The sequence below is a fragment of the Giraffa tippelskirchi genome, chromosome 13, assembly GCF_054371585.1.
Source record: "Giraffa tippelskirchi isolate mGirTip1 chromosome 13, T2T-mGirTip1v1.2.pri, whole genome shotgun sequence".
NCBI classification, from domain to species: Eukaryota; Metazoa; Chordata; class Mammalia; order Artiodactyla; family Giraffidae; genus Giraffa; species Giraffa tippelskirchi.
The window spans coordinates 101,435,912-101,448,703 of NC_137287.1; the positions used below are offsets into that span (position 1 = coordinate 101,435,912).

A 12,792-nucleotide genomic window follows, 5' to 3' on the forward strand; every position below is an offset into this window, starting at 1 on the left:
AAAATCTGTACACTCAATGCAGTTTCTCAAAATACAGAGCCTCCTCTGGGACTGGGGGATGACAGACAGCAAAAAAAAAAAAAAAAATGCTCCATGCCTACCCTTTTCAAGTTTCACTAAGATGTGAAATAAATACGCAAAATAAAGCTTCCGTACCTTAAAGGAATGTCATTTCAAAGAGTCTCCTCCTTGAAGAGTTAACGTTCAAAAGTTTGTTTTTTTTTTTTAAAGAAAAAGATAAAGTCATCAGCAGGCTTTGTTTCTACAAGTTTCGTAAAAACCGAAGGGCCCCTTTGAACAAGGGGTTTTAAAGTGTTACAAATGCCACCTATTAACCAGTTGCCAGGTGGACAGAATCCTTGCCTCCTATCGGTATGCAGGAAGAGGCTGAAGAAACTACATAAATACTTTCACCTCAACACTAAAAGTTATTGTTGATCTGAATCCCATCAATTTGACCTTTCAACAGCTGAGTGAATGTGAGTTTTTGTTAGCCCGGGGATTTATTTAAAAGGTTCGAAAACTTGTAGCACCACTTCCAGAGTAAGGAAGAATGGGGTTCCAAAAAAATAAAATATAAGCTTAATGAGTAAAGAACCAGCACTTCCAACATCTCGTCCAGAGTTAAGAAGACGCTTCAGCACTCCCTAAATACTAAGGAATCCAGGAGGGCACGTGAAGAGCTGGAAATCGACAGAGGCCTTTTTTCATGGGAAGGTGGGTAACAACCCTGCCCCCCACCCCCCCAGGTAAGCGGGGTGCCCAGTCTGTCCTGGTCGAGATGATCTGGGAGTCCTTTTCCTTCCAAACTCTTCGGCCCTTGGTTCACCAACCCCGCGTTTTACTTCCTGTGCTTCTCCAACTTCTCCAGGGTTTTGCTAGAATCAGCTGGACTCTGGTCTCCGGGATTCATGTAGGATTTGTCTATGACTATCAGGGCCTCTTTTATGTAGTTCTGCACAGCAGACACTGCGGCACAGATGGCTTGGCTGCCAAACCCGTGGGTAATCAGGCTGAAATGAGACAAGCAGTTCTGAATGTTGGTCTCCAGGACCGGGGTAGGTCGATTGTTTCCGTTGGGAGTTCGGTCTTGATTGAGAAGATCTGTGAATTCTTTACACACTTGCCTGTGAAGACAGTCATCGCACACCATTGAGCTTGAGCTCAACCTTGGCCGTGACAGGTCAAGAGCACAAAACTAAACTACCACGGGGGTGATACCTGGAGGCAAAGAGAATCTGGGGCTGACCAACCCAATAGGTTTTAAACTAACACCAATAGCCTAAACTGCTGCACTTAGCACCTATTCTGTGTGAGGCCATGAACTAAACTCCTTTAAGCACTATCTTATTTAATCTTCCTTGTAATTAGAAAAGATAAAAGGATTAACGCCAGAACCCAGTGGCCAAGGTCACCAGGACTAGTAAAGAGGTGGAGTCAGAATTCCAGCCCAGGAGAGTAACTTTTGTCTCTGATGTAGTCTGGTTCCTATAAACCAATTCTGTCAAGAACCGGGAATTTATTTCCCCGAAATTCACTCTGTGACACAGGCTGGTTCATCAGCTCTCTCTTCTGCCCTATTTCCCACTTGACTGGTTCTGCTTCATTTACCATGATTTTAAAATCAATTTACTGTTGGTTTCGATGAGAAACCCCTCAGCTGCATTAAGTTGTTTTTGAGACATTTAATTTGCCTATATCTCCTATACATTTCAACTGGGTCTTTACATTTTAAAACACAAAAGAGACTTCCCAGGTGGTCCAGTGGTTAAGATTCTCACTTCCACTGCAAGGGACACAGGTTCCATCCACGGCTGGGGAACTAAAATCCCGCATGCCACATGGTATAGCTAAAATAATTAAAATCGAAAAGCATCTTGTTATCAGGAAGCAGAAGGCACATCATCACTACTGGATGTGACAAAATAAATTGTTTCTAACACATTTTTGTAAGACATGCAAATAAGATAAAAGAGTAAGCTTAACTATTTTGAGCTAAATAACTAAGCAGCTCAAAAACATTCATTGTGAGCCGTATTCTCACTGTTCTTAAGTCTTCTAAATCCTACCCAAAATTTACCCTAATTGACTGTACTTTTACACTCCTCAACATTCCTTTTGCTCAACACCCTAACCTATTTAAGGAGCATTTCTTTCTTGAGCATCAGGGGCTGTGCTGGCCTCTGGCTTCAAGGTCAGAGCATCAGGGCATCAAATTCTCAAGTTTGGATACTTACTGAGCGGCCAGCAGCATGTTCTTCCTAGTTGCAATCTCATTCCGCCCTCCGAGATGAGGTCTGGTTAAATACTCGGCCACAGATTTACTAGGAAATTCTGCTTCACAGACATAGGCAAAGTCCCGAGCCAAATGAACCGCCTCACCTAGAATAATCGGCAATGGTAACAGACTTTAGGGTGGCTGTGGTCACCACTGCAAACTACCCCTTCTCCCCTTTTCCAGCACTATCAGTCTATTCAACCCTGAACATTCATTGGAACAACTGATGCTGAAGCGCCAATACCTTGGCCACCTGATGCAAAGAGCCAACTCACTGGAAAAGACCCTGATGCCAGGAAAGATTGAGGGCATGAGAAGGGGGCAACAGAGGATAAGATGGTTGGATGGCATAACCGACTCAATGGTCATGAGTTTGAGCAAACTCCAGGAGATAGTGTGAAGGACAGGGAAGCCTGGTATGCTGCAGCCCATGGGGTCACCAAGGAGTTGGATACAACTTAGAGACTGAACAACAATCAGTCTAGTGGTCATTCTGCATTCTAAAATGAAATCATACATGGGGCCAACAATCCAGCTGATAAGGAGAACTTCCTGGGTACTTTCAGTGGGTACTCTTCCCTAGGAATAGAGGGCAAAAATCATATGTCAGGGGGGAAGAACTGAAATTTTTAACTGTTCTTGACCAATGTAACCCAGTCCTCTGCCCAACCTGAGCAGATTATGGAGATACTCTGTCTCCATGTTTTCACACCATGTTTTTTCTCTGTCGTTGTGCAGAATTCAGAAAATTTAAGGGAGGTGAGCATGTTTGTCAAAGAAGCAAACTGGGACAAATCTTTGTTTTTAAACGAGGGCATCCCATTGCTGGTTGAGCTAAGTCTCTAGAATGTTTCTTTAAGAGGGGGACTTCACTGGCAGTCCAGTGGTCAAGCCTCCATGCTTCCAATGCAATAGGGGTACAAGTTTGATCCCTGGTCAGGGAACTAAGATACGACATGCCTCACAGTGTGGCCAACAAAAAAGGAGGAGTGTTTCCTACTAGAAATGTCTGGAGCTCTACCTACCAACTTGGCCTAGCTACCCCCTTATCTAAATTACTGGGGGCGGAAAATGAGAAAACCAAGCCATAGGGTAGGGTGGTGGTGGTCATCTCCCACCCGAGGTACCCACCAAAGTGTCTGATTCCAAGATGTGGGGCTGTTAGAGCTTTACAAAAACCCAGATGGTGGCACCCCCACTATCCCCACTTCCCTCCCTGACTCACTAAATCAGAATCTGAGATCCATTGTTCTGGTGCACACGTTCTCATTCAAGCACCCCTGCCTGGCTGGTGAGGAAAACTTGGGGAGCCACATTTATGCTCCAAACACGCATAGCCCACCATTCTCCATGAAGGGCAGCTGGTCCCCAAGAGCATCTAACAGGCAGCTCCTTTCTCCTCGCCCTGACCTCCAAAGACAACTCATAAAAAGGTAGAGCCGGGCCCTGCCAAGTCTCTTTTAGCACCGCGGTGGCACCATGTAAACCAGGGAAAGAAAATGTTCAAAAGATTGCCTGGCTGCCAGGAGTCCACCCCTCATTGGCTCCCCGGGCCCCCAGCGCCCCGCTGATTGGACGAGGCGCTGGCGATAAGCCTCTCTGTGCTCAACTCCTTCTCCTGCGCGCAGTAACAACCAGCTTGTTTTGTTTTTAAAAATAATTATTTCACTTTTCCCTCGTCCCATTTGTAAAGGCCGTATTGCATTCTTGGCTACTTTCCAGGTTAGTGGATGTAAGCCCATTCCAGAAACTGAAATATCACATCATAACTATCTTAGCATTGGAGAGGGGGACCCATCTGTGGGCCTCATCAGGTTTGTTTTTTTTTTCCCCCATTACTTTTTTTGATGGGGTAAATGAACAAAGGAGTTGTGAATTGGGCCGGTCTCACTGTATTCAAGGGCTTTTCTCTTCATTGACCATAATCCCAATATTCCACAGCTACAAAAACTAGAAACGTATTTTTACCCAAAGGAACTAGCTTTAAAAAAAAGATAAGAAAACAACGAAAAAACATGTACCAAATCATTTTATCCTTCAGAAACTGGTTCACCTGATAGGAAATTTAACAGTGATTTTCTGGGGTTAACATTTGATTAAATGACTAAGTCACTGTAATGAACACATGGCAAATCACTTCTTGCATCCCTCTACTTGTGACTAAGAGCTGTTTTTAAGCTTTTCTTTAGAAAAATATTAAAAGACAACACAGTACCAACTACAAATACCACAAAACAAAACAAAAAAGCTCCACTGACCTTCCACTAGAGACGTCAGGAGGGTGACGTGAGCAGCTTTCCGTCTCCCGGCTGGAAGATTCAACCCAATCTTGTCCAACTTCTCCCGCAAGGAACGGCCACCATTTTTAGACTTTGCTCTAAGCAAAAAAAAAAAAATTCTATTCTCAAGAAACCACTTTAAAATGCTGAAATGCCTAACGTGCTGCTTTCAAAACAGAAATCTGTCAAAGACCTTATATGGTTCCTAATTGAGTGATGCAGGGAGTCCTTATCTCCATAAAATTAAAATATCTTTCTTAGCATCGCCAGCATTTTTGTTTTTTAATCACAGAACACTGCAAGTTGTACTGGAGCAGATAAATTTTCACTTGTAGAAACTGCAGCAGCACCCCCCAACACACACACACAAAAACTACTCCCCTGGGGAGAATCAGACCCATGGAGCTCCTCTACCCTAAATACAGATGCTACCACTTCATACATGGAATCAAATTCCAACCAAATGAGAATTTATTAGCATTGTTTTAGCACTTTTTTCTACACTTGGCACTTTCTAAAAGAGATGAAATGTACTAAGCCTCCCCCCTTCCCCCAGCCGATTAGAATTCAGTGTTAGGTATAAAAGTTACATAAATTAAAAAATACCTCCCTGGTGCTTTTTTTATTTGTCATCCCCCACCACCTACCCAACCACCATGCCCACAACATGTCCCCATGTACCTTCTGAGAACACCTCCCAGTAATGAGGCATTTAAGCACTCAGGCGGGGACAGCCGCCTCTGGACTTCAGCAACTGTCACTTTGTATTTAGATGTAGAGCTGAGGAGGGACAGTCTTCCAGGGACTGAGCAGAAGACCTCACTGGGATTCATCACAGCCCCCACCAGCTCCTTCTGACAAGGGAGACTCAGGGGGTTCTTGGTCATGGAAATAGGGCCTGTAAATGAAGATCAGAAGTGGCAGTCCCAAGCAAGAGACCTTTTCGAATCACTCACCAAAAATGAAGGAGCCCTTCGAGAGCAACATTGCATGTTGGGCTACAAACTGCAAACAGATCTTTTTTTAAAAAAAGCCCTATTCTTCAAGATAATCAAATCTGAAATTCACAAGTTAACACCTTGGGAAATTAATTAGTCAAAATCTGGGTTTGCATTTTCTAGCCACTACTATAATCTGTTTAATTAGAACATTTGTTTTCAAAAGACGGCTTCTTAACTAAATGGTGATTTTTACCCCCTTACTCAAGGAATATCCAAAATTTCAGGACATATTCCAATCATTTGCTAAAATCTTTCAATGCAACTGATCACAGCAAATTTTTAAATACAAATAAATCTGTTCTAAGTTTACTGGTAAATTCAGTTTGTTTTATAAGGGTTTTTGTTTTTTTTTATTTTTCCCAGTTGATTTTAAACAGTTTAACCTCAAGTAACAGGTCATAACTACCCTTGATTTAGGATGACTGCCTTTCCCAGCAAAACCAAACTGGTAATCCTGGCTAGATGCAACTTAATTTCATGAGCCACTTCACTCACCAAGTAATCCCATTTTCCAAACTCCCTCCCCACCTCATCGCAGCCTAAAACCAACAGATCACCCAGCTCCATGCATTTTAAGGCTGTATGTTTTGTAGGCCAAACTGCTTCCCACCATCTTCTTACAGATCAGAATGAAGGCCCTTTACCTTGTATTTGAAATCAGGAATAAAATCACAGCAACCCATTCAACAACTAAAATTGTCACAGGACCAATCAACTCCACCAATTTTCCAAATTAAATCACAGGCTTAACTCACTCTGGAGTTCTTTCTGGAGCATTGTACAGTCTCAAATCCAAGAAGTGACACTCCCCAAGGGAAAAAAATTAGCAAGTGACAAAACCAGAGATTGAGAGGCAGCACCTGAGAGCATCTTTTTCCATTTAGATCTTACATGCCCGCTCTTCTCACTCCTAAAACCCACCTGCCTGTCACTCCCTCCCCACCACCAATGTCCCTAGTCAGATCCCAAACGCTCCACCTTGCCAGTAAGTTAATAACTTCACAGTGCAGTTAAGAACCAGAACAGGGTAAGGTGTGTGGGCCACTGCGTACCTTTGCGAATAACTGTCTGATCATGCAGAAGTAGGTGCGGGTCGTCCACATTCTGAGGGAGAAATGACAAAGTTTCCTTAAGTTCAGGGAGAGCCTGGCCGGGGGACCAGGGGGCCGGGGTGGGGGTAGGAGGAGAGAGGCAGCGGGGCGCACAGGTCTGGGCCGGAGCGGGCAGAGCCGAGGCGCTCACCTGCACCTCCTCCATCTGGTGTGCCATGTCGTGGAGCCCCAGGTTTTCGGCCAGGCCCGCGGCGTCCAGGGCATGCGAGTGGGGCAGTAGCAGGTCCGAGCGTCGGTAGGCCTCCCTGCGTGCGCTCACTGCGCCGCCGTCCAGTCCGGAGAGATGGGGCAACAGCCCGGCCGGGCGCCCGTGGTGCGAGGGCAGGCCGGCCCCCTCCTGGCTCTGGCGGCCCGGCCAGGCCTGCTGTTGGCTACCGGTGGGCGCGGGCTGGTGCAAGGGATTGATGGCAGCGGCGTACGCCTCTCCAAGGTGCGAGTAGGGGTCGGCCGACTGAGAGTAAGCCAGCTGCTGGTAGGGAGGCGGAAAGTAGGGGGGCGGCTGGTATTCGGCGACTCCGGTATGGGAGAGGGGCGGCGCGGGGCTGTAGAGATGCTGCCCGGCGGAGGAGAGGTGAGGCAGGCGCGGGTTCCCATTGCTGCTCGCGTCGTGGCGATCCTGAGGCAGAAAAACCGAGACCCGGTTAGGACGAAACCCCGCTCCTGCGAACTGAGTGCGGCCGCCGCGCGGGGCCTCTTGCGCCCGGGGACCCACTGCTCCCGCCCAGCCCGACCCCGCGGGGCCCTGCCCTCGAGCCCTCCCTGGGGGAGCAACGTGCCCCGCGGGAGATTAGTTGTCAACCGCGAGTCTGCAAAAGGAAAACTGGAGAAAAGACCTGGGGGAAGGTGCCCCCGGGGCCCGGCGGCGAAGCTCTGGGCGCTCCGTCGCCCGAGGCAATCGGGGGCGCCAAGTCCGCATCCCAGGTCTTGGGGCGGGAGAAGCTGAGGCAGGGATCCTGGGAGAAGGTCTGCACACTGCGCAGAGCGCGATCGCTCACAAGTCCGCACATGCCAGCGTTGTCCGCCAAAGTGGGGAAGAGGCGCGCGCGGATAATGCGCGCCACGCAGAAAATGCGCTTTTTCCCCGCCCCAGGGACCCTCCCTTCCACGCCCTCAGGACAAAGACCTCCGGGCGAGAGACCCTCCCTAGCCGGGCCGGCCGCCCAGCGCCGCCCCAGGGATTCGGGGTGGAACCCGCTGGAGCCTGGCGTGCGCTCCCGGGCTACCGATGCGGGACCACTGCGGAGTGAGACCGTCCTGCCCGGCCACGGGAATCTCCCCATCAATCGGGCACACAAGGAGGAGGAAGGACCCCGAAAACTGGGCAATCTTGCCTGTGCACGTTCCCTGGCCCCAGGGCTGTCCGACTTAATTCTGAAAGGACGTGTCGCCATGTGTCCCCGGGTCACAGGGGTAGCGGGAGCGGGGGCAGGGGGACCCGGAGAGACAGGACGCCGTCGCCCCCTAGCGGAGGTGCCGGGCCTGCAAACTGGGGCGGCCCCTCGAGGTGCCCCGGACGCACGGCTCTCCCGCGTACCCGTAGCCACCGCTCGCCTTTCTCTCCAGGCCCAGGCGCACGCCTCGCGCCGCCTGCGTCTTCTTCCTCTTCCCGTTCGCCGCCTCCCTCCCTCCCACTCTCCGAAACTCTAGCTCAACCTGTCCGACAGGATGGAGCACTCCCGAGCGCTTACGGCCCCATCTGGCCTCAGCGCGGCCCCCCTCCCCAGCCCCCACTTCTCTCGAAAGCCAAACTTCTGCTGTTTTCTTGTCTCCCCGAGGGGGTAGCGGAGCAGGTGACAAGCCCGCCTCGGAGGAGACTCCGCAAAGGTGTCGCCGGCAGGTCGCCTCGTCTAACGCCTTTGGACGGAGGTTTCGTGCGTAAAAGCCACCTCTAAGAGTTGTAGACCCGGCGCTCTTCCGAGAAAACGGGAAGAAAGGCTGCTTTGCTTCGCGTGAAACCGGCCGGTAAGCTTTGTGGGTAGGATCTGCCACTCTCTTTCCAGGCCCCGTTCCCGAGGCTGGATATTTAGGGAAAGGCCCGATTCGGGAAGGGGACCCCGGAGAAACGCACTATAGGGGGTGTCCGGAGAAGTGGACTCTGTCCCATCGAAGAGCAAGCGGTGGGTGCCTGTTCGCTGCTCCTGCGCCCTCGCCCCCGACCTCGGTCCAGTGGCCCCCGCCTCCCGGACTGTACTCGGGTGGGGCCGGGCTGCGCCCCTGTGCCCAGCTCACCTCGCAGTCCTCTTCATACTTGACATTATCGGTTATTTTCCACAACATGGCGTCCGGCGTCCCCCAAAACAATCGCCAGTTAAATCCAGGTTCCCCCCACCCCCCGAGCGGTAAATCCAAAATTGGGGTCACGGTGGCCAGGCGTCTGCCGCCGCCCCCGCCGCGCGGGCCTAGCTGTCCGGGTCACTGGGCGCGCATCGGCGGCTCCGCGATTGTAGATGCTGCCGGCGCGGGTGTGAAGACCGCTGCAGGGGACCCGGGAAGCCGCGCCCGCACTGTGTGTCCCGGCGGTAGCCGGGGGATTGGGGAGCCTTAATGAGAAGGAAATTATCATAACTCCTCCCCGGGGGCCGGCGCGAAGGCCCCGGCGCCGGGCGGGGCTGCCCCCAGCCAGTCCCAGCCTAGCTCCGCCCCGCACCCTGGCCGGGCGCCGCGCGGAGACCCACGCTGCGGGGGGATAGGAGCAGAGTCCAGTGGAAGGTACCTTGCTGATGGCCGCAAGCCCGAGGCCAGGGTCCCCCATCACCCTTTGCCTGCCGTCAATCACCCTCACCACGCACACACCTGAAACTGGCAGAGCTGGGAACAGGGATCCGAATCCAAGAGCCCCCCCACCCCACCCAACACCCCCTTTCACCTAGGCCGCCGTTCCCCATCCTCCGAAAGACGCCGTCACGGGCAGTTAGAGACCCCGATTTAGGGGACGTCTCAAGACCTGAGGTCCCCTCATCTCCTAAAACGTCCTAACCACCCACTCCAGGGAGACAAGGTTTACAGTGGGGTCGTGCTGCCGGAGACCCAACCCCTCCGCGAGATGACCCCTACCCCGCACGACGTGGGCACAGTGCTCTTGGGTTCTTCCGAGGGGACGGGGTGGGAAGGCCTTCTGGGGAGTCCGCGCCAAGCGCCACCGAGCGGGCGGGCCTCTCCACCGGCCCCGAAGTCTAGGATAACTTCTTTATGCCGCCATCGCCCGAAGCTCCATCTCCACGGCTGGGCTGCGGCCGGGAGGGAGGTGGGGGCACCCGCGGGCCCTCGCCCAGCCTTGCCCTGCCCTGCCCTGCTCAGCGCCAGCTCGGTAGCTTCCTCCGACGGACCAGGCACTCGGAAGCCTCAGCTCAACAGAGAAACAAGGTGCGAGGCTGAATACAAGCCTAGTGTCACAGGCAGGGGAGAGACAAGAGGTGGGGGCAGAAGGAGGGGCCGTAGAGGGACCCCCACTGGAGAGGTGAGTTCCCCTCCGTTTCGCAGATGCAGGCAGAAAACGAAACTTCCTTCCGCATAAACGCTGCCTCTCACCCCGTTATGTATTTGCCACCCAGACTTGAAGGCAGAAAGCACTATTAGTTTTTTAAAGAAACGAAATCCATTGGCCCAATAATTGTAACTGACTTTGGTTTTTTTGCTACCAAGATAAAGTCTCTAATTCTTGAGGGGGAATTTTGTTGGGACATCCTGATTGGATTTGGGAGCTGAATTTAAACATTCACAGGGAGTCAGAGAAGGGGGCTCTTTCCATCTGATTCTGAATCCAATATTGCAGTTATCAATACCTATTAGTTCAGGGCCCCAGTGGGCCTGGAGTGGACGCTGCTCCCAGTCCACGAAATGAATGCACCCGCCTCTTCCCTACTCCTGCTTGGGTTTGTTTGTGCTTTAGCATTATCTTAAAACCCAAAAGAGCCTAAAGTAACCAAAATAAAAATAGGTGTCTTCCAAGCGAAACGTTCTCCCTGGCCTTAGTAGGCAGACTCAAGGTGATTTGCCGACCAGGTGGGAGAACAAAACCTGGAGGTGAAACCACTGGGGGCTTTTCAGGTTTGCCTCCGGGTTTTGCACTAGGAAGTACAGAGACAGTGCACACAACGACCCCTGACAGCTCGCTTTCAAATACCGGGGCCTGGGGGCTAAAGGGAAAAAAAAAACCTCAGAAGCAGCGCTCCTGGGATTCGAGAATGGGGGCGGAATCGGACCCGGCGCGACAGGCATGCTGGCGCCCTGGGCGTGGAAGACTGGGGTCTCAGGCACTTTCGAGGGAGGCTGCGGCGCCTCTGGGCGCCCCAGATTCCCAGACCAGTGACGCACCTGGTCTCCTCCACTCTGGGCCTTCCATCCCCGGCTTTGACTCCAAGACCCGGCCTGGGTTGCGGCTTGAACAACTTGTGTCATCCACGCCGGCAACTGCGCCGCCGGGCAGGTTGGGGGCCAGGACCAGGCACCAAGGTGCCAACCCTGACCCCAAGACCTGACAGCCCTTTCCGCGGCAGCGCTCGCCGAAGGCAGCCGGAGGGACGGAAATTCCTCGCAGCCCTGGGGAGTCTACGGCGGAGGCAAAAGGAGCCAATGGGCCCTGAAGGGAGCCTCGGAGGCAGTGAGGTTTCCGAACGGCTCGGCAAAGGCCATTCGTTCATTCCCAAGCCAGCGCCCTGGGCCTGGACGCTGCCCCTCCCCAAGGGACACGCGCTCATGTGAGAGCGCGACTTCTGCGCCTGGGACGGGGGAGGCGACTCAAACGAGCAGCAGTCTTCCCCGCCAGGCGGACCCTGCCCAAACACGCACAACCTTCGGCTTCAGGGACAGAGTCCAGGAAAGCACGCGCCCTGGTCGGGATGTAGGAAACCCCAGCCCTCTATGGAACTCAACTTTTCTGCTCTGAGCCTAGAGAAGTGAGCTGATGGCTCCCGCACTCAAGACAGGCCTCCCCGCAAGGCCCCCGCCCGTCGCCGCGTGAAGACGCGTGACTGCGTTGCCTCGCCCTTGGGCAGCCACCGCCAGAGAATGATGCCCCCACCGGACCCTCCGCGATTTCGCAGCCGCCTAACTCTAAACAAAACCTGGGGATCGTGGGGACCAGCCTCGCCGCACGCCTTATACCATCAGGATTTGGGGCTGGAGGGTGGTCAGCGGCTTCCCTTTGTCGCCACCTAGGGAGCCTGCACTCCACATACCCGCTTGAAGCCTGGACCCCAGCCCCCAGTCCGCTCGGATGGCGCTGGAGACCGGAGGCGACGAGGCGTATGCGAGGACAGTAGCGCTACAACAGTGCGCCACCTCCAAAGATGCGTCTGGAAACAAGGCTTCCAGCCCCAGGCGGCGGGCCTCCGCCGCTCCCACCCCCCACCCCCAGCGCAAGCCCGGGAAGGCGGCCGGGCGGGTTGAGCGGGATTGGAGCGGGCCCACGACTCCTCTTTCCGCCCCAGGGAAGGGGCGCCCGAGCCGCAGGTGGAGGCTCGAAGCGCCCTTGCGGGCGCCGCGCACCCAACAAGGTGTGTGTCCCGCCCCGCGAAACAGCGTGGGCTCCAGCTGGGACCCCAGTGAGTGGCGGGACCCGGTGAAGCAGAGTCGAAAAGCCCGGGCCTGCAGCCACCCGGGAGGGCCCCCATTCATGCCCCATCCCACACTCTTCCTCCGCGGTAATGGCACCCATCGGAGGGACTCTTGGCGTCCAGGAGCATCCGAATTGTCCAAGCCCACTCAGGCGCACGCTCGGGGCGCCACATGCATCAATTCACAGTCACTTCAAAATAGCAATCATATAAAAATAGCAATTGTTTTAGTGATGTTCAAAGTGGCGGCTACACACAAACAGATGCTTCTCGTCTTAGCCCAGGGTCCAACCCAACACTTTTCTGTTCCATGCCAGGCCGGTCCTCGAAGGAGTTTCGCAGCCCTTAGTTTTTCCTCTCAAACACCCTCTCAAATCAACAAAAGCGTAGCGTCCAGCCGAGAGGGCCCGGAGGACCCCAGCTTAAGAGAGGCTCGCCGAGCACAGAGGTCTTGGGGAGAGTTCCTGACAACCATCGCCCAGTCTCTCAGTAGGTGAATTTTTAATCGTCTATACCTCAAAACCACAAATTTGCCTGCTGTTCAAAGTCACTTATCCTAGCGGCTCT

General features: G+C 53.0%; 1 protein-coding gene across 2 annotated transcripts in view; it reads right to left on the reverse strand.

The window, feature by feature from the left end:
* Positions 1-211: 211 nt before the first annotated feature.
* TFAP2C (transcription factor AP-2 gamma) overlaps positions 212-12,792 on the reverse strand; it is a 54,746-nt gene continuing 42,165 nt past the window's right edge. The window contains exons 1-7 of one of the 2 annotated variants that reach the window (XM_081560563.1): positions 8,900-9,188; positions 6,801-7,286; positions 6,611-6,662; positions 5,239-5,455; positions 4,537-4,655; positions 2,238-2,382; positions 212-1,127 (exon numbers count right to left, since the gene is read on the reverse strand). In XM_081560563.1, the coding sequence (XP_081416689.1) occupies positions 842-1,127; positions 2,238-2,382; positions 4,537-4,655; positions 5,239-5,455; positions 6,611-6,662; positions 6,801-7,286; positions 8,900-8,947 (1,353 nt within the window). In that variant the 5' untranslated portion in view covers positions 8,948-9,188 and the 3' untranslated portion in view covers positions 212-841. Of the gene's footprint in view, positions 1,128-2,237; positions 2,383-4,536; positions 4,656-5,238; positions 5,456-6,610; positions 6,663-6,800; positions 7,287-8,899; positions 9,189-12,792 lie in introns of those variants that run through there. The other variant, XM_081560562.1, reaches the window with a different exon arrangement.